Source organism: Pantherophis guttatus, chromosome 1 (genome assembly GCF_059756535.1).
Source record: "Pantherophis guttatus breed Tessera chromosome 1, ASM5975653v1, whole genome shotgun sequence".
NCBI lineage: Eukaryota > Metazoa > Chordata > Lepidosauria > Squamata > Colubridae > Pantherophis > Pantherophis guttatus.
The window spans coordinates 348,809,583-348,828,799 of NC_142063.1; the positions used below are offsets into that span (position 1 = coordinate 348,809,583).

The 19,217-nt window shown below is 51.3% G+C and overlaps 1 protein-coding gene across 1 annotated transcript; it reads left to right on the plus strand.

Annotated features, from left to right (window-relative positions):
• The first annotated feature begins 1,475 nt into the window (after positions 1 to 1,475).
• PIGS (phosphatidylinositol glycan anchor biosynthesis class S) lies at positions 1,476 to 17,535 on the plus strand. Its single transcript, XM_034424505.3, has 12 exons — positions 1,476 to 1,685; positions 1,882 to 2,021; positions 7,749 to 7,860; positions 8,723 to 8,812; positions 9,031 to 9,122; positions 10,049 to 10,259; positions 11,574 to 11,716; positions 11,813 to 11,927; positions 15,007 to 15,152; positions 15,334 to 15,434; positions 16,541 to 16,751; positions 16,851 to 17,535. Exons 1-12 carry the CDS (start codon positions 1,643 to 1,645, stop codon positions 17,124 to 17,126), a joined length of 1,680 nt encoding a protein of 559 aa, XP_034280396.2. The 5' UTR covers positions 1,476 to 1,642; the 3' UTR covers positions 17,127 to 17,535.
• Positions 17,536 to 19,217: the final 1,682 nt, after the last annotated feature.

The window sequence follows — 19,217 nt, forward strand, 5'->3', positions numbered from 1 at the left end:
GGGTTTCCCTTACCTTTGCTACCGGTTCGCTCTCGCGCGCTCAGTTTGCTTGCGCTCAGTTTGCTCGTGTGCGCACCACATCTGCGCATGTCCAGAGCAGGGGTGGGTTCCACTTACCTTTACTACTGGTTTGCAGTGGGAGTGCATGCACGGTTTTGCTTCGCTCCCTCACGCACACTTCTGCACATGCACAGAAGCTTCTGCGCATCCACAGATCACCCATGATGACATCATGGCGGAGTCTCCTGCCGGTTTTACTATAGAACCGGGGCGAACCGGTAGCAACCCACCACTGATCATACACCAGAGTAATATACATGTTGCACAGAAGATGACGTACATATGGAAACATATGACTAGTTTTTTTCCCTAACTACTCGCATAAGGAATATTCCTGTTGTCTCGTATTCTCGTATGGACTGCACCAGGAGAGGCTAAACCAATTTCGTTGTATACATGACGTACAATGACAATAAAGGCTTTGAACTTTGAACTAATGAGGTTGAGAAAATCTGCTGTGGTGGGCAGCCAGGGGGTCGATAGGATGACCTCTGGGAAACCCTCAAACTCTGGTTCTATGTCCTCTCCAGGAACTCAGCTTGCCAGGAAGGAGGATTTTACAGGTAGTCCTCAAGTTACAATCATTCGTTTAGTGACCATTCAAAGTTGCGGTGGTACTCAAACAAAGGACTTAGCTCAGAGGGATGAAGAGGTTGCAGATGAAGGTGGAGAAGCCCCTTCCTCCCCTCAGATTTCCCCCCCTCCAGGCAGGGATGGCACAGAAGTTTACAGGTAGTCCTCAACTTACGACAGTTCATTTAGTGACCATTCCTCAGACCTATGATCGTGTTTCACACTTACGACTGTTGTAGCATCCCCATGATCAAAATTCAGCCGCTTGGCAACTGGTTCACATTTATGACGGTCACTGTGTCCCAAGGTCAGGCGATCCCCTTTTGTGACCATCTGACAATGGGGGAAGCCAAATTCGCTTAGCAACCGTCTGACTAACTTAACCACTGCAGAGGTTCCCTTATCAACCGTGGAAAGAAATTTCGTAAAATGGGACAAAACTCACTTAACAACTGTCTCGTTTAGCAACAGAAATCTTGGGCTTAGTTGTGGCCATAAATCGAGGACTACCTGTACTTTTTTCAAACTGGAAACGCTGGACAATATTTTGCTGTCACGCAAGTCCCAGGCCGTCTTCCTCGAAGAAACTCCCGCAACGCTCAGTAAATTCCCTCCCGTGGGAAAACTCTTGCCTCCGCTCGCTCGCTCACGGACAGGAGCGGGTTAAACAAAAAAGCGCGCAACTGAGTCTGCTGGATTTATCCCTTTTCCCTTGCCGTATGGAAGGCAGGGGCCTCTCTTCGCTCATTGGTCGCCGCTACTGCAGGTCTGAGGAAGCCTTGATAGGCTCCTTTGAGACCAGCCCCGCCCCGTCCATTTCTCCGCCCCCCCTGCCCTGCCTTAAGATGGGCAAGCGCTCCTTCACGCGGCGTGTGTCTTTTCGAGCCTTCCATTGGACGCTCCTTCTGCCGATCAGGCGAGGCTCGTTTCCATTGGCTGGTGCGCGTTCCAAGGGGCGTAATTCCGACCCCGCGCCGGCCAGGCTCGAAGGCGACTTCCGCGCGGAGCGATGGCGACCGAGGCGAGAGGCGCGGCGGCCCGGGATGCGGCAGGTACGGGGCCGGGTGGGGGGAGGGGCTGGGGGTCGGGCAGGGGGGCTCCGCGTCGGGGGCCCTTGGCAGGGAGGGCTCGGCGTCCCTCCCCCCCCGTTGCCCCGCCTGGGGCGTCCTGCGGAACTCCCTGCCACGGGAGAGGCGGGCGGTGCGGTGGGAATGAATGGACGGAGGCTCCCCTTTCCTCCCCCTGCAGAGAAGGCGCGGGGCAAGCGGGCCGCCCTCTCCTTCGCCGCCATGGCCGTCCTGGTGGGGCTGCCCCTCTGGTGGAAGACGACCGAGACCTACCGGGCGGCGCTGCCGGACTCCGAGATCGCCGAGCTGGAGGCGCTTCTGGTGAGAAGGGACCCCATCAGCCACGGCCTGTGGGCGGTGGGAGCTGTAGTCCAGGAGGCCCTGTGCTGGAGGAGGGCAGCTTTCGAACTCTGCTCCCTGACCAGCCTCTGCCCTTTGACCACCGAGGACTGACCAGGGGCGGTCCTCGACGTAACGGCCGTTCGTTTAGCGACCGAAGCTGCAAGGGCACTGGAAGGCGGGTGTGAGGGAGGGGCGGAATTGGGGTGGGTCTTTTGTGTGTGTGTTTCCTCCCCCCCCAAACCGTCTCCCAAGGGGCCCCGGCTCATTGGCCCTTGAGGTTGTGGCCGTGATGGGCCACAAGGACATCAGCCGATCCTCGATTTACGCCCACACTTGGGATCACAGGCTTTCTGTGGCTGAGCAATGCAGTCAGTTGCATCCTATTTTACGACCTTTTCTGCCACAGTTAAGCCCAAGAATCAGAATAGAGCTGGAAGGGACCTTGGAGGTCTTTTAGTCCACCCCCTGCTCAAGCAGGAGACCCTAAACCATTTCAGACAAAGGGTTGTCCAGTGTCTTCTTCAAAAGCCTCCATGATGGAGCACCCACAACTTCTGGAGGCAAATTGTTCCAGTGAGGTTAATTGTCCTCCCTGCCAGGAAGTTTCTCCTTAATTCTAGGTTGCTTCTCTCCTTGGTTAGTTTCCAACCATTGTTTCTTGTCCTGTCCTCTGGTGCTTTGGAAAATAAGCAAATCACACAGTTGTTAAATGAGTCGGGGTTCCCCCATTGCTTATCAGAAGCCAGATTAGAAGGTTGCAAATGTTGATCATATGACCCCAGGACACTGCCACCATCAAAAACACATGCCAGTTGCCAAGTGTCCTTGGGATGCTGCATCGGTTGTAAATGCGAGGACTGGTTGTAAGTTATGTTTTAGGGTTGTTGTAACTTCCAACGATCACTAAACGATCAGTTGTAAGTCAAGGACTCCCTGTATTTGAAAAGGCCGGGCAAGTTACCTGTGCAAGACGGATCAATCTGGCTCCTTGTCAGGGAGGTGAGGCCAAAGCTGCAGGAAAAGGTCAGGAGAAGAATGTCTCTGCAGATTCTCTGTCATCCAGGTCACGGTTGTCCCAAAGCTGCTTTTTCAAGAGGCAACTGGACTTTCTCGTTTCTCTTTGAAGACGTTTCACTTCTCATCCAAGAAGCTTCTTCAGCTGTGACTGGATGGTGAGGAATGGAAGGATTTAGACTCCTTGCAGACAGCTGGTCATTTGCATCCTTTTTAGAGAGCGGTTGAAGTCTCCATCTCAAACTGAAGTGCAAATGGTTCCATTTTTCTGCAATTTTTCTGGAAATCCGTTCATACTTCCGCACCATTCGAAGGAAGAATGCAAATGACCAGCTGTCTGCAAGGAGTATAAATCCTTCCATTCCCTTTATCTTTAATGTCAACCTATCCATTTCTGAATAATCTACTGTAGCATTTTTTTAAATTATACTCTCTTCTGTAGGTATTTCCTCATTTTTTCAGTGTTGTGCAAATACAATTCTTGCTGCTGTCAAGACATGCAATATTAAGTATATATTCCCTTTATCATACTTTTCTGGTTACTATGCCTAACAAAAATATTTCTGGTTTATAATCTATGTATTGCTTTAACATTTTTTCTAACCATGTGTGCATTTTCATCCAGAAAGGATAAAGAAGATACAGAATGTTTTTAACATGTTTTATCAATGGCTTGATAATAGGTAGAGATTAGAAATTGTATACCATATTTTTCGGAGTATAACTCCTATTTTCCTCCCAAAAAACTAAGCTGTGTCTTATACTCCAATGCATCTTATACTCTGAAAAATATGGTAAATATTATTATATGTAAGCAAACTGACCCAAACAATACACAAAGCTGGGGAGGGGGAATCCTTCCACTCCCCCCCATCCAGTCAGAGCTGAAGAAGTTTCTTAGATGGGAAGCGAAATGTCTTCAAAGAAAAACCAGAAAGTCCAGTTGCCTCTTGAAAAAAACACCTTTGGGTCAGAAGAAGAAATTGGGACAATCCTTATTCTGGAGTGTCCTGTAGGGAAGCCAAAGAAAGGGGCCCTGGACTCATCCTGCCCCCCGCCGCAGGGAGGCGGATCCAATTAGATGGATCCGCCCCAGGCGCCTGATGGATCCCGAGAGGTTCCAGACGGAGCTTGGGCCATTTCCTGAGGTTCTAGCACATGACTCGGCTGAGGAGCTGGTAGCCGCCTGGGATCGGGCGGCTGGTGGGGCCTTGGACCGAGTCGTGCCTTTGCGGCCTCTGACCCGGTGCCGATCCCGTGCGGCTCCTTGGTTCACTGAGGAGCTGAGGGAAATGAAGCGCCGGAAAAGACGCCTGGAGAGCGGTTGGAGGGCCAGTCTCGCTGAATCTGACCGAACACCGGTAAGGTCGCATATTAAGGCCTACCTAGTGGCGATAAAGACGGCAAAGTTTAATTACTTTCCCGCCTCTATTGCGTCATCAGGGAATCGTCCGGCCGCCCTGTTCAGGGTAACCCGCTCCCTGCTCCATCCGGGAGTGTGGGAGGATTCCCTGGAAGGCAGGGCGGAGGATTTCGGACAATACCTGTATGACAAAATCGCTCGGATCCGGGGGGATTTGGACTCTGACTGGGTAGATCAGGGCAGGGTGACGAGGAATAGTCTTGAGAATGTTATCTGGGAGGAGTTTGATGCTGTGACTCCCGATGATGTGGACAGGATTTTGGGGAGACTTAGTGCGGCCACATGTTTACTGGACCCGTGTCCCTCCTGGTTGGTACTGGCTTCCCGGGAGGTTACACGAGGCTGGCTCCAGGGTGTTATTAATGCTTCATTGAGTGAGGGTTACTTCCCCACCGCCTTGAAAGAGGCGGTGGTGAGGCCTCTCCTCAAGAAGCCGTCCCTGGATCCGGCAATATTGGCCAACTATCGTCCTGTCTCCAACCTTCGCTTTATGGCGAAGGTTGTTGAGAGTGTGGTCGCACGACAGTTTCCGCAATTCCTGGAGGAAACATCCTATCTAGATCCGTTCCAGTCGGGTTTCAGGTCTGGGCACAGCACGGAAACAGCATTGGTCGCGTTGGTTGATGATCTCTGGAGGGCTCGGGACAGGGGTTGCTCCTCTGTTCTGTTCCTGTTAGACCTCTCAGCGGCTTTTGATACCATCGACCATGGTATCATGCTGCACCGGCTGGAAGAGTTGGGGGTGGGAGGCACCGTGTTACGGTGGTTCTCCTCCTTTCTCTCCGACCGGTCGCAGTTTGTGTTGGCAGGGGGGCAGAGGTCGACCTCGAGGCCTCTCATTTGTGGAGTGCCGCAGGGATCGGTCCTCTCGCCCCTTCTGTTCAACATTTATGTGAAGCCGCTGGGCGAGATCATCCGTGGCTTCAGGGTGAGATACCACCAGTACGCTGATGACACCCAGCTGTACATCTCCACCCCAGGCCACCCCAACGATGCCCTTGAAGTGATGTCCCAGTGCCTGGAGGCTGTGCGGGTCTGGATGGGGAGGAACAGGCTCAGGCTCAACCCTTCCAAGACTGAGTGGCTGTGGCTCCCGGCATCCCGATATGGTCAGTTGACTCCATCACTGAATATTGGGGGCGAGTCATTGGCCCCCACAGAGAGGGCTCTCAATCTGTGAGTCCTCCTGGATAGGCAGCTGTCCTTGGAGGAACATCTGACGGCTGTAACCAGGGGGACCTTTTATCAGGTTCGCCTGATTCGCCAGTTGCGGCCCTTTCTTGATCGGGATTCCCTGTGCACAGTCACTCATGCCCTCGTCACCTCTCGCCTTGACTACTGCAACGCTCTCTACATGGGGCTCCCCTTGAGGAGCACCCAGAGGCTCCAGCTGGTCCAGAACGCAGCAGCGCGGGTAGTGACGGGAGCAGCATGGCGCTCCCATGTAACACCGCTCCCGCGCCAGCTGCACTGGCTCCCGGTGGTCTTCCGGGTGCACTTCAAGGTGTTGGTTATCACCTTCAAAGCGCTCCATGGCATAGGGCCTAGCTATCTTCGAGACCGCCTGCTGCTACCGACGGCCTCCCACCGACCCGTGCGCTCCCACAGAGAGGGCCTCCTCGGGGTGCCATCAGCCAGACAGTGTAGGCTGGTGACCCCCCAGGGGGAGGGCCTTCTCTGTGGAGGCACCTACCCTCTGGAATCAGCTCCCCCCAGAGATAAGGAGAATCCAGGACCTCAGTGCCTTCCGCCGTGCCCTTAAAACCTTCTTTTTCCAGCAAGCCGGGCTGGCTTAAGATGAATTTTTTTTTTTTTTTTTTATTGCAAAAGTTTTACAATTACATTTTCACCCCTTTTTTTTCACCCCCCCACCTCCCTCCCCAAACTTCCCGTCCTCCCTAGCCCTCCCTAACCCTCCCCCCCAGACTTCCCTATTATATACTCATAACTAATAATACTGATATATATACCTGAACCCATCCTTCCCCCTATATAATTTTCCCTCTTTATCTCTTTACATTAAAATATTTCTAATACATTGTTTTCAAATAAAAGCTATTTGGTACTTTCTAGTTTGGTATTTGTTCTGAACATATTCTATCCACCTTTTCCATTCCCATTCATAAGTCTCTTGTGAGCAATCTTTTAAATATGCTGAAATCTTCGCCATCTCTGCAAAACTGGCCATCTTCAAAGTCCATTCCTCGATAGTAGGCAAAGCTTCATTCTTCCAATATTTACCTATCAACAATCTTGCTGCTGTTATCATATACAATATTAATTTTATTTCACCCCGTGTAAAACCCTTAACTATACCCAATAAAAACAATTGTGGAGAAAATTGAATTTTTTTCTTCAAAACATTCTGCATGACCCACCATATTTTTATCCAAAAAGCCTTAACTTTCCTACAGGTCCACCAAACATGATAATACGTAGCATCCAAACATTCACATCTCCAACATTTTGGCTGAACATTAGGATACATACATGACAACTTTTTAGGATCTAGATGCCATCTATAAAACATTTTATAAAAATTTTCCCTCAAATTCTGCGACTGTGTAAATTTAACATTCTGAACCCAAATTTTTTCCCATGTTTCCAACATCACTGGTTCTTCAAAATTTTGTGCCCACTTAATCATACAATCTTTAACTAATTCCGTTTCTGAATCCCTTTCTAGCAAAACATTGTAAAGCCTTTTAATATGCCTTGGACCTTTCTCTCTTATATGTCTAACCAATTCTTCCTCATGCAACATAATACCAGTTTTTTGGTCCTCTTTCCATCTCAATTGTAATTGATTATATTGTAACCAAGATGAAATTTTTAATTGTTTTTAAATGTTTTAAATTTTTTAATTGGTAATGAGTTTTAATTGGGCCAAATTTATATATCTTTTAATTTTTTTTTAATATTTGTCCTGCATGTTTTTTAATTTTGGCTGTACACCACCCTGAGTCCTCAGGGAGAAGGGCGGTATAGAAATTCAATAATAAATAAATAAATAAATAAAATCCCTTCTGGCTGTGGTTTTAGATGGAGAAATTTGGACCGACCCTCCTCCCCTCCCAAATAAACCACAGATTCCCCTCTTCTGTCTGAAGCCACATGCCTTGTTTAGACCTAATTTCCTCATCCCGGAGCCCTCCAGACATCTTGGCCAGCAGCTCCGAGGATTCCCAGCGGGTTTAAGGGCAGGGACCCCGGGTGCCGTTTGCGTGGGGCTGTGCCGCTCTCTGGCTAATGGGCGCTCTCTGATTCAGTTCCAGCTGACGGTGCCCGTCTCAGTGGTGTTTGCCAAAGGGGTCCTCCCGAAAGACCAGGAGCACAAGGTCCCTTTCAGGCAGGTGCAGGAGATGGAGATCCCCTTAAACGGTAAGGGGTTCGGGAGGGGGGAGCTGCTACTTCTGGGCTGGGGCTGGCGTGGCACACAAGCATCCAGGCTGGCCTTCAGCCAGAGCTGCAGAGCTCTGAGCAATACTTGGAGGCCTGTCCCACTCTGGTGCACGAAATGGCTAGGCCACATGGGCTTTAGATTTGGGGTCAACCATCAGAGAGAGAGAGAGAGAAAGAGAGAAAAGAAAGAAAGAAAAAAGAGAAAAGGGGAGAAATAGAGAAAGAAAGGAAGAGAAAGAGGAAAGAAAGAAAAAGAAAAAGGGAGGGAAAAAGAGGGAAAGAAAAGAAGTGAGAAAGCAAAAGAAAGAGAAAAAGAGGGAAAGAAAAATGAGAAAGCAAAAGAAAGAGGGAGAAAATTAAGGCACATAAAGAGAAATAAATAGAGAAAGAAAAAGGGTGAGAAAGAAAGATGAAAAGAAAGAAAAAAGAGAGGGCAGATAAAAAAGAGACAGAAATAAAAAAAAAGAGAGAGAAGGTCTAGAATAGGTTACCTGCTTCCATCTCACCTGTGCCGTGGGCAGCTTTCCCTGCCAACGGGAAGGGCAGCACCAGTCAGTGTAGGCACATACATCCAAGATGCCAGAGGTGCAGGGAAAACATAGTTTTTGTGACAGTGCAATGGACTGCATATAAATTAAACAGTTGCACCCCAAAGAAGCTCCCACTGGCCTCTGCAGTCCGTTGCCCTCGTCTCACCCAGAGACGTACAGGGGGGGTCCTTTGATACACCTTTTACGGGGTGCCTGGCTTTTACACGGAGCAGCCTCCTCCCACTTGGACACAGCACCTGTCCTTTTCCTTAGCCAGGTGTTTAGTCTTTCCCCCCCACCTTTTGTTTCAGCCAAGACAGGTGTGGTTGCTCGCTACAACCTTTCCTTTCGCCTCGCCACTTCCCAGGAGCAGGCGTTCCTGTCACAGGCCTCAGTCCAAGGTAACGGCCAAGGCTGGTGGGACAGAGTCCAGTTACGGCTCTGATTCGGACCGGGGTGGGTGTGCTGTCCGGCTCCTGCATGACCACATCCAGGGAGCGGAGCCAGCCTCTTGGCCATCGGACCTGCTTCCCCAGAGCTCTGTGTCTGCCAGGAAAGGGGCCCTTAAGGGCTGGGTCCCCCTGTGTAACTGAGCGTTGCCCCCTCCTTTTCCTTCCAGAGGCAGACAAGGGGCTGCAGCCGGTGGAAGGGCTGCCAGTGGGCTCCCTCGCCATCTACGTGATCCCCCCCAGCTCTCTTCTCCTGCCCCAGGTAGGCTGCCTGGCGCCCTTCTGGCTCCAGCGCTGGTTCTGGGCAGCCTGTTTTTGGGGTGGGGTGACGGGTGGGGAAGGATGTAGCTGGACGTTCCCCCACTGCCAGCAAGTGAGAGAGGGGAGGAGTAGAAGCAGGTTCAGACTCCAAACGGATGGAACAGTTAAGCAGGGGTGTCCAAGACCGTTGGGGATTCAGTTCCCAGAATTCCTCATCCAGCAGAGCTGACCAGGGAATTCTGGGACTTGAAGTTCACAGGTCTTAAAGTGGCCAAGGTTTCCCCCCCTCCCCCCCGCTCTAAAGGAAGAGAAGGCTGGCATCCTTGGCTCTGTTGCAGCTTCTGGGGAGTCTAGAAAAACTCCAGAAGGAAGCCCCATGGCTTAACTGGGCAACCCAACTGAAATCTGGGAGGACGGGTGGGTGGGTGGGTGGACGGACGGACAGACAGACATGTATGTTTTAATTTCTGGGGGGGGGGTCTAAAAAGACCCTAGAAGGATGCCCCATGACGTAACAGGGCAACCCAGTCTGGGAGATGATTGGTAGACAGACAGACGTTCAATTTACAGATGGTCCTTGACTTATGACCACAGTTGGGAGCAGAATTCCAGTTACTAAACAAGATGGTCCTTTGGGTTTATGGGCCAAAAGCCTTCCTTGCATTCCTTCCGGCATTTCCCCTGACAGTTTTGGAAAAACTCGTATGGTTTTTAAACAGTTAAAACAAAGAGTTTGGCAGAAAAGGCCCAACCTTGCTGAAGATGGAACTGTTCCCTTGTTGGGACGGAGCCTTAGAAACGCTCGGCCTTCAGTGCTGGGGTTGGGCTGGTGCAAATTCCCCTTGGAGGGGTGGTCGATCATTCAGCCCCGTCCGGCTGGCTGAGGGCTGAAGGCCGCTTGCAAGTCCAGCTGTCGTCTTCCGGCAGGAGTCCGAGATGTACATCGGGAAGCGCCGGAGCGCCATCCTCAGGGGCCCCCCGGGGGCAAAGGACGTCCTGGGAGCCCTGAATGACCGGCTGCAGCAGCTGATCCAGGCCATGTCCTTCACCACCGAGACCCTCGTGGAGGCCCTGGCTGACCGGGTCCCGCTGGGCCAGCCGGGAGCCGAATGGAAACGCCCCTTCAAGTCCAGTTTTGGTATGTCCAAACCCTGGTGTGTGTCTGGGGGGGGAGGGGAAGCTGAAGGAGAGGAGGCCAGCCCCCACCCCACTGTGCATCAGGTCCTTCTCCTGAAGGGTTAACCTCTCCCCCCTCCCAACCTCTGCGGATGCCATGCGTTAAATAAAACAATTAAAAATACAGGGAATCGTACATTTACAACCGTAATTGAGCCCAAAGTTTCTGTTCCGAAGTTGTTAAGTGAGTTCACACGGGCTTCCCTTCCAAGCTGGCCTGTTTTCAGCTCTAACCGCCAGAGGTTTGTAACCAGGGATTGGAAGCCATTTGTCCGTAAGGGTGGAGGGCTCCCTGTTTAAGCAGGAGGTTGGACTAGAACAGGGGTCTCCAACCTTGGCCACTCCCAGAAGTCCGCCAGGCTTAAAGTGGCCAAGATCAGAGGCCACTGGACTAGAAGACCGCATTTATGATGGTCGCAGTGTCCTGGGGTCACACGATCCCCTTTTTGCGACCTTCTGAGAAGCAAAGTCAATGGGGAAGTCAGAGTCACTTAATGACCATGTGACTAATTTAACAACGGCGGTCATTCGCTTAACAACGGTGGCAAGAAAGATCAGGGCAAAACTCACTTAACAAGTGTTTCCCTTAACAACAATTTTGGGCTCAATGGTAGTGGTAAGTCGAGGACTACCTGTAACAGAATAACAGAGTTGGAAGGGACCCTGGAGGTCTTCTAGTCCAACCCCCTGCTCAAGCAGGAAGCCCTACGCCAGAGGTCTTCAAACTTGGCAGCTTTAAGACTTGTGGACTTCAACTCTCCAGAATTCTCCAGCCAGCTATGCTGGCTGGAGAATTCTGGGAGTTGAAGTCCACAAGTCTTAAAGCTGCCAAGTTTGAAGACCTCTGCCCTACACTATTTCAGACAGATGTTTGTCTAATCTCTGGTTAAAAACCTCCAAGGTTTTCTCGTTGCACGACTGGCGGAGGGGGCTGAAAACAGAATAACTTGATGGCCACTTTGAACTTCCACTAATCAGCATCCATTAAAGTGAAATTGATGTGCATTGGGGCAGCTCTTAAAGGGGCCACCACCTCCAGTAAACACCACAGAAACGTGTCAGAATAAATGAATCAATACAAAATGATGCAGATGCCCACATATATTATGTGACACAGAGAAACGACATAATCTAGTTTGGATGTATCCATGTACATGGCGAGAAAAAAGGAACCTCGTGGCCTAGGGAACAGGGCAGTTTGGAAAGCTGAGGCCCCTTTGTAGTGGGCCTGGGGAGACTCCTGACACCCCCCCCCCAATTCTTGCTTCCTGCACAGGATACGAGATCACCTTCAGTTTGCTGAACCCCGACCCCAAAGCCCACGACGTGCACTGGGACATCGAGGGAGCCCTCCAGCGCTTCGTGAAGCCCCTGCTGGAGAAGCTGAGCCCGCTGGCTGAATTCTCGGTGGACTCTCAAGTGGGTGAGGCCAGAGGCCGTGGGGGCGGGTGGGTGGTGGGAGCCGGACCCTCTGCCAGGTCCAGGCTGATGGCTCCTGTTTCTCCCCCGCCCCAGATCCTCTACTACGCAGCGCTGGGAGTCACGCCCCGCTTTGACCCCGCTTCCGCCAGCTACACCCTGAGTGTGCATAGTCTCCCGCACGTCATTAACCCTGTGGAAGCCCGGCTGGGTAAGCGAGGGCGACGCCATTTTGGTCGGGAGCATGCTTAGCCCCCCCACCCCACCCCGATTGGGACCCCTGGTCTCAGGCAGAGGGGCGGCCTTGGGAAGTGGGTTGGTGGCTGCTCTGCTGGATCAGAAAGTAATTTATTTCTTCTAGTTTAATTAAAAAGAGCAAGAACGGATGGAAAGGAGGCCACCAGGAGATCTGGAGTTGAAGGTTAGGCTGGGAAGGAAAGACTTCAGAGAGGGCCCCACCCACCCATTAATTCAGTTTCTATAGCCACCCATCTCGGCCAAGAGATTTTGGGTGGCTTACATTTCTGAAACTAGAAACAGTTAAAAACAATAAAAAAAGGAATTTTGCTCTAGGATGAATTTTGCTCCAAACTCAGCCCAGGCTTCTTCTTCTTTAAGCGGGTTGTGAGAACCCATAAACCTGGGTCAATTCGATAAACCGGTGTTTCTCAACCAAGGCATGTTTAAGACAGGTGGACTTCAACTAAGAGCCTTGATAGTACAGTGGTCTAAGGCACCCTGTTATTAAGCTGGTTATTAAGACCAGCTGCCTGCAATTACTGCAGGTTTGAATCTCGCCAGGCTCAAGGTCGACTCAGCCTTCCATCCTTTCTAAGGTGGATAAATTGAGGACCCAGTTTGTGGGGGCAATAAGCTGACTTTGTATAAATATACAAAAGGATGAAGGCTATTGCTGAGCGTATTGTAAGCCGCCCTGAGTCTCCGGAGAAGGGCGGCATATAAATAAAAAAAAAAAAAAAAAATTAAAAACTCCCAGGTGTCCCCAGCCAGTAAAGCTGGCTAGGGAATTCTGGGAGTTGAAGTCCACCCACCTTAAACCTGCCCTGGTTGAGAAATACTGTTTTTTTTTTTAATTTGATTTATATGCCGCCCTTCTCCGGAGACTCAGGGCGGCTTACAATGCGTTAAGCAATGACTGGACAACATTTCCCAGCATGTTGCTTTCCGGGCTAGGGATGATGGGGCTTCAGGAGTGCCCAGAGGCAGACTTGATGCAGGAGAGGTTGGGCTCAACAGTGGTGTCCCTGAGCCGCTTGTGCCAACTTGGGAAGGGTCAGCAGGACAAGAATCCTTAGACCAGAATTGCACAACCGTAGCAACTTTAAAACGTCCGGCTTTCAACTCCCAGAATTCCCCAGCCAGCATAGCCTCTGGTTGCCCAGGGATGGAGAGAAGGCTGCTGGGCATGTGCAGAGAGCCTTGCGGTCAAGCAACAGTCTCAAACAGTCTCGGCTCCTCGCAATTCGCAGGTAGACTGCCTCGCATGCTGGAGGCAGCACAAGCACCGGCCTGGGTTGATCCTTCCCTTTGCTAAGTTGGCCTGCTTTTGAAGAACCCTCCAGTGCCAGTCCAGGGTTTGTTTAAACCTGGTTTATTGAATCAGCCACCCTGGCTTCCAACAGGCTAGACCAGAGGTGTCCAACCTTGGCAACTTTAAGACTTGTGGACTTCAACGAAGCATAGCTGGCTGGGGGATTCTGGGAGTTGAAGTCCACAGGTCTTAAATGTTTATGGAGATTCTCCGTCATCCGGATCACGGTTGTCCCAAAGGGACTTTTTTGTCAAGAGGCAACCGGACTTTCTGGTTTTTCTTTGAAGACGTTCATCTTCTCATTCAAGAAGAGTTAGTCAAAGACTGTATGATAAAATGGGCACAAAATATTGAGGAACCAATAATGATGGAAACGTGGGAAAAAATATGGGTTAGAAACGTAAAATTTACGTAAGCCCAAAACTTGAGAGAAAATTTTTACAAAATGTTTTATAGATGGCATCTAGATCCTAAAAAGTTAGCTTCTATGTATCCAGGTTTACAATCCAAGTGTTGGAGATGTAAGTGTGATGATGCCACGTATTATCATATATGGTGGACATGTAAAAAAATCAAGGCATTTTAGATAAAAATATGGTGGATTATGCAAAATATTCTTAAAAAGAAGATAAAGTTTACCCCACAGTTGTTTTTATTGGGTATAATTACAGATTGTACGGTTATAGAGACTAATTTGATTTTGAACTTACCGCAGCCAGACTTTTGGTGGCGCAGTACTGGAAGAAGGAAGATCTACCCACTATTGAAGAATGGACACTAAAAGTAGTGAATTTAGCAGAGATGGCTAAAATGTCAGCATATTTGAAGGATCACTAAAATGAAAGATATATACTGGAATGGAGAAGATGGATTGACTATATTCAAAATAAATATGGGACTAAAAAGTTTCAAATAGCTTATGAATGAAAAAAAAAGATATTTAAGGGAATTCTTATATTTAGTCATGTAAAGGGGAGTTAAAGCGCAAGAGGGAGATAGGAGTTTATAGGTAGTTTGCATATGTTAGCTTATGTTTGTTAAATGCTATACCCTGTATTTTGCTCTGGGAAGTCGGGGGGGGAGGAGGGTTGGGTTGGGAGGGGGAAGGAGTGGGAAAATTGTTTGTAAAAAATTTTTTTTTAAACTTTTCAAAAAAAAAAAAGCTTCTTCAGCTCTGACTGGATGGTGGGACTGAATGGAAGGATTGATACGGGTTGCAGACAGCTGGTCATTTGCATCCTTTTTAGAGAGTCCTTGAGGCCACTTGGAGGTTTGTATGTGTCCTCAGGGTCACCTGAGTGGTGTAAAGAAGGCTCCACCCCCGTTTGCACAACTCAGGTGACCCTGAGGACACATACAAACCTCCAAGTGGCTTCAAGGATGCAAATGACCAGCTGTCTGCAAGGAGTATCAGTCCTTCCCTTCCTGCCATCCAGTCAGAACTGGAGAAGCTTCTGGGATGAGAAGCAAAATGTCTTCAAAGAAAAAACAGAAAGTCCGTTTGCCTCTTGGAAAAAAAAGCACCTTTGGGACACAGGTTGAGAAACGCTCCCTGAGGCCATGCCAGAGGGATGCCTTTCCGGCTTTGAAACCTTCCAGAGAGGGGAGTTCCACTTCCTCCTTCTTAGTCCAGCTGCCTTTGCCAGCCTTTCTGCCCTCGGGCACCGCAGGGAATCCACCCGCGGCTCCTTCCTCCGCCTGGGACAGGAGAGCCCAACCTCTCCGGCTTCCTTCGCAGGTTCCAGTGCTGCTTCGCTGTATCCTGTCCTCAACTTCCTGCTTTACGTCCCTGAGCGGCTGCATTCGCCCCTCTACATCCGCGGGAAGGACGGTGCCCCGGTGCCCACCAACGCCTTCCACAGTCCCCGATGGGGAGGGATCATGGTGAGGAGCTAGCGTGGCGTGTTGCCCGTCAGAATTAAGTGGTCTCCTTTCGGGAGTGGGGGGTGGGAATTGAACCGGGTTTCTGCCCCAGCAAAGGGCAGCGGAGGGGGTCCTTCGGGGGGTGGGGGTGGGGTCACCACAGACTCTGCTTCCCTTTTGAGCTGCTGCCCCTCTTTGCCAGGTCTACAACATTGAGCCTGAATCCGCCAACGAGACCTCCCTGCCCAGGAGGGTTGAGGTGGACATGGTGGGCACGATGGAGGTCTTCCTGGCCCAGCTGCGGTGAGCACGGCGTGGGGCGGACTTTGGGGGGGGGCTGTCTTGGTTAACTCTATTCAGGCAGGAGAAGGTGGGGACCCTTCGAGAGCTGTAGGCAACGGAATTTCGTTTTAATGCATTCTGATTAGTATGCATTCAAAGTGACAATGAAGTTATTTATTCTACTCTATTCTTAAAACACAGCCCTCTCCCCTTGGTTTAATGCACTTGGAGGGAGCGGCCTTGGAGGTCATCTAGTCCAGCCCCGTTGAATGCAGGGACTCTGGTTAAAGACTGAGCAGAGACAAATTGCTCTTCATCTCTAGTTCTGGCCTTCTGGGGGTTGCTTCCTCCTTCCACCACCCCCCGCCCCCCCCCCGCCTCCCCACCCCCAGATAGAGGTCTGACATTCCACTGGGGAATAGAAACCAGTACAGTAGTCCTCGACTTACAACAGTTCATTTAGTGACCGAAGTTACAACGGGCCGGAAAAAAGTGACCGTTTTTTCACACGTACGACCGTTGCCCGCATCCCCATGGTCACGTGATCAAACGCTTGGCAACTGACTTGTATTTAGGACTGTCGCAGTGTCCCGGGTCACGTGATCCCCTTTTGCAATCTTCTGACGAGCGAAGTCCAGGGGGAAACCGGATTCACTTAATAACCGTGTTGCTAACTTAACAACCGCAGTGATTCGCTTGACAACTGTGGCAGGCAAGGTCGTAAAATGGGGCAAAATTCACTTTTGCCTCGCTTAGCAACAGAAGTTTTGGCTCCATTGTGGTCGTAAGCTGAGGACTACCTGTATGGGGTTGTGCGGTGGTGCACCAAGATTTTGTCCCATTCCCCCCCCCCCCAGTGATTGCTAACTCCCCCTAGGGGCTTGCACGGAGGGCCCAGGTTTATTGTTAGGGGTCTGCCCCTCTCCCCACATCAGCTTCTCCAGCAGCTCCTCAGGGACACCTCTTTAGCCCGCCTGACCGCTGGCCAGAAAGATGACCGTCCAGTTCTCCCACAGCCATAAGGCAGCCGGGCTCTGCCGCTCCCCTCAAGCCCTCCCCCCAAAAGCTCTGGGGCACAGGGGCCTAAGTTCAGCCCCCACCTGATGTTTTGCTCACCCCTTCCCCAGATTGTTGTTCGGCATCTCCTCCGGCCCTCTGCCAGAAGGGGCTTTGCTGGAGACCCCCGGGAACGAGGGCCTGACCGACTGGGAGCTGGACCGCCTGCTGTGGAGCCGGACGGTGGAGAACGTGGCCACCGTCTCCACCACGCTGACCTCGCTGGCCCAGCTGCTGGACAAGATCAGCAACATCGTCATCAAGGACGACGTGGCTTCGGAGGTACAGGGCTGGGCACGTGAGGGTCAGCGGCCTTCTGGGAGGTTCCGGGGTCCCAGCTCTCCTCAGGATGCCACGTCTGTGCCTTGCCCTCCCCCGCAGGTCTACCGTGCCGTGGAGTCTGCCCGGCAGGCAATGACGGAGCTGAGCCTGGGTCATCTGGACTCGGCGTTCCAGGCCAGCAAGGCTGCGGCCACCTCGTCCGAGCGGGCCTTCTTCGACCCCTCCCTCCTACACCTGCTCTACTTCCCCGACGACCAGAAGTTTGCCATCTACATCCCGCTCTTCCTCCCCATGGCTGTCCCTATCGTTCTCTCGCTGGCGAAGATGGTTTGGGAGAGGAAGCAACGGCAGAAGGAGCCCACCAAGATGGACTGAGGGGTCTCTGGACGCCCAGGCGGGTGGCAGACTCTTGGCTGGGCATCTGCCCTAATGGTGGTAGGTCCGGCCAGCATGGCGGACTCCCCGTTGAGGAGAGGAGCTGATAGTTTCCACTTGGCTACTTCTTTAAAAGAGCACGTCCCTTTTGCTGCGAACGAGCCCAAAAGGACTTCAGAAGCTCTCCTCATTGCTGGCCAGGCGGGATGGAGAGACAACTCCGGCTCAAGGCTCAGCTACGGGAGGTGGGGTGGGGGTGTTCCCTCTCTTGAAATCTGCCCAGCTGATGCACATGAGGCCACTTGAAGGACACAATCCTCTCCCCTCCCCAAAAATGGAACGGGGAGCCCCCCCCTTTGTCTCCTGTGCAAGTGTTGGGTCGATCTTCCATTAAAGTTGGGTTGGCTGACTGGTGGAAGCGCTGAGCCTCTTTTGCAGCCCCCCTGTGTTTTCTCGGAGTGGGGGGGCAGCCAGTGAGGAGGATGTGGAGAGGCTGCTTGCAAGTAAGGAAGGCTAAGATATGTCTAGGGGGGGACATGATAGCAATCTTTCAGTATTTGAGGGGCTGCCCCAAAGAAGAGGGAGGGTCCACCTCTTCTCCAAAGCACCTGAAGGCAGGACAAGGAACAACGGATGGAAGCTCATCAAGGAGAGAAGCAACCTGGAATTATTCTATTCTGCTTAGGTTTGTTTGTTTGTTTGTTTATTAAATTTCTATGCCTCCCAGCTCACTGATACAAAGGATGGCTTACAAGATAAGAAGTAAAAAAATGCCGGGTTTTAAGCAACCAAGGAGATTCTAGGGATGTCCAACCTTAAGGCCTGTGGACAACTTGATTTATTTATTTGTATCTCACATTTATTATTTTTTTACAAATAACTCAAGGAGGCGAACATGTCCAACAATACCTTCCTCTTCCTCTTTTCCCCACAACCACCCTGAGAGACGGGGACTGGCCCAAAGGCACCCAGTGGGCTTTCGTGCCTAAAACAAAACTAGAACTCATTGTCTCCTGGTGATTGGCCCAAAGGACACCCAAATTATAAATGTATTAAATGTAAACTATATGAATTACTAGAAGAAAAAGTAAAGGATCTAGAACAGGGGTGTCAAACCAGAGCCCCGTGGGGTGCTTAGATGTGCCCCACTGGGCTGACCTGGAAGCAGTGAAGGACTGTCCCACAGTGCCTCTGCCAGTGAAAAGGGAGTGGGGAGGGCCTCCCACGGCCCTTGGAAGCTCTGGTTTCACTGGCAGAGAGTTGCAGGAGGCCGTTGCAGCTGAAAACGGAGCTTGGGAACCCGTCTTCGCTGGCGGAGACCTTGGGCCACCACAGGTGCCCCCAACAGGTGTGATGTCAAATTGGCCATGCCCCCCCCCCGCTACACACACACACCCTCAAGGTCAAACACAACCCTGATGTGGCCCTCAATGGAATTGAGTTTGACACCCCTGATCTAGAGGCAAACTCCCACCTACGCAAGAAGGCTATACTCCAATCGAACCAGGTAAGGGACAGAGAACTCCCAGAGGATTGGGCCCTGTGGAGGAAGAGCCATGGAGGCCGGCCACACATGGAAGGAAACAGGGCGATCAAAGGAAGGAGCCGCATACATCTAGCGGAGCCCTTTTGCCCAATCGTGACGCAGCAGCATTACAACGGAGCAATCGATGAAAACCCGCAGACTCCCGGCCTCCCCCTCGAAAGAGAACATGCTGACACCTAGAAAAAAGACATCCGCAAATGTCCCTGAAAAAGTCACGTCCTCAAGCGCACCTGTGATCGGCAGAAGAGCTCCCCAGACTGCCCCTCCCCCCCCAAAAGGGAAGGCGAGTGTTGGCCATAGGAGGTTCTATTCTCAGGGGAAGAGAACCGGCCCTCTGCAGAGCGGACATCCAATTTAGGGAGGCCTGTTTTCTCCCTGGAGCAAAACTCAAGGATGTGGCTGAGAACCTCACCAAACTAATTGGGCCCACAGATTGCTCCCCTTTTCCTTCACAGCAAAGAACCCGAGTACAACATTGAGAGATTAAGTCACCCAGCCGGCTTTCATGCCTAAGGCGGGACTAGAACTCACCATCTCCCGCTTTC

Bases quoted from the DNA above. Each gene is read 5' to 3' on its own strand.
- PIGS (XM_034424505.3), top strand. From the start codon at position 1,643: ATGGCGACCGAGGCGAGAGGCGCGGCGGCCCGGGATGCGGCAG. The intron at 10,260-11,573 runs GTATGTCCAAAC...CTTCCTGCACAG, and splicing joins CCCCTTCAAGTCCAGTTTTG to GATACGAGATCACCTTCAGT. The intron at 16,752-16,850 runs GTACAGGGCTGG...CCTCCCCCGCAG, and splicing joins AGGACGACGTGGCTTCGGAG to GTCTACCGTGCCGTGGAGTC.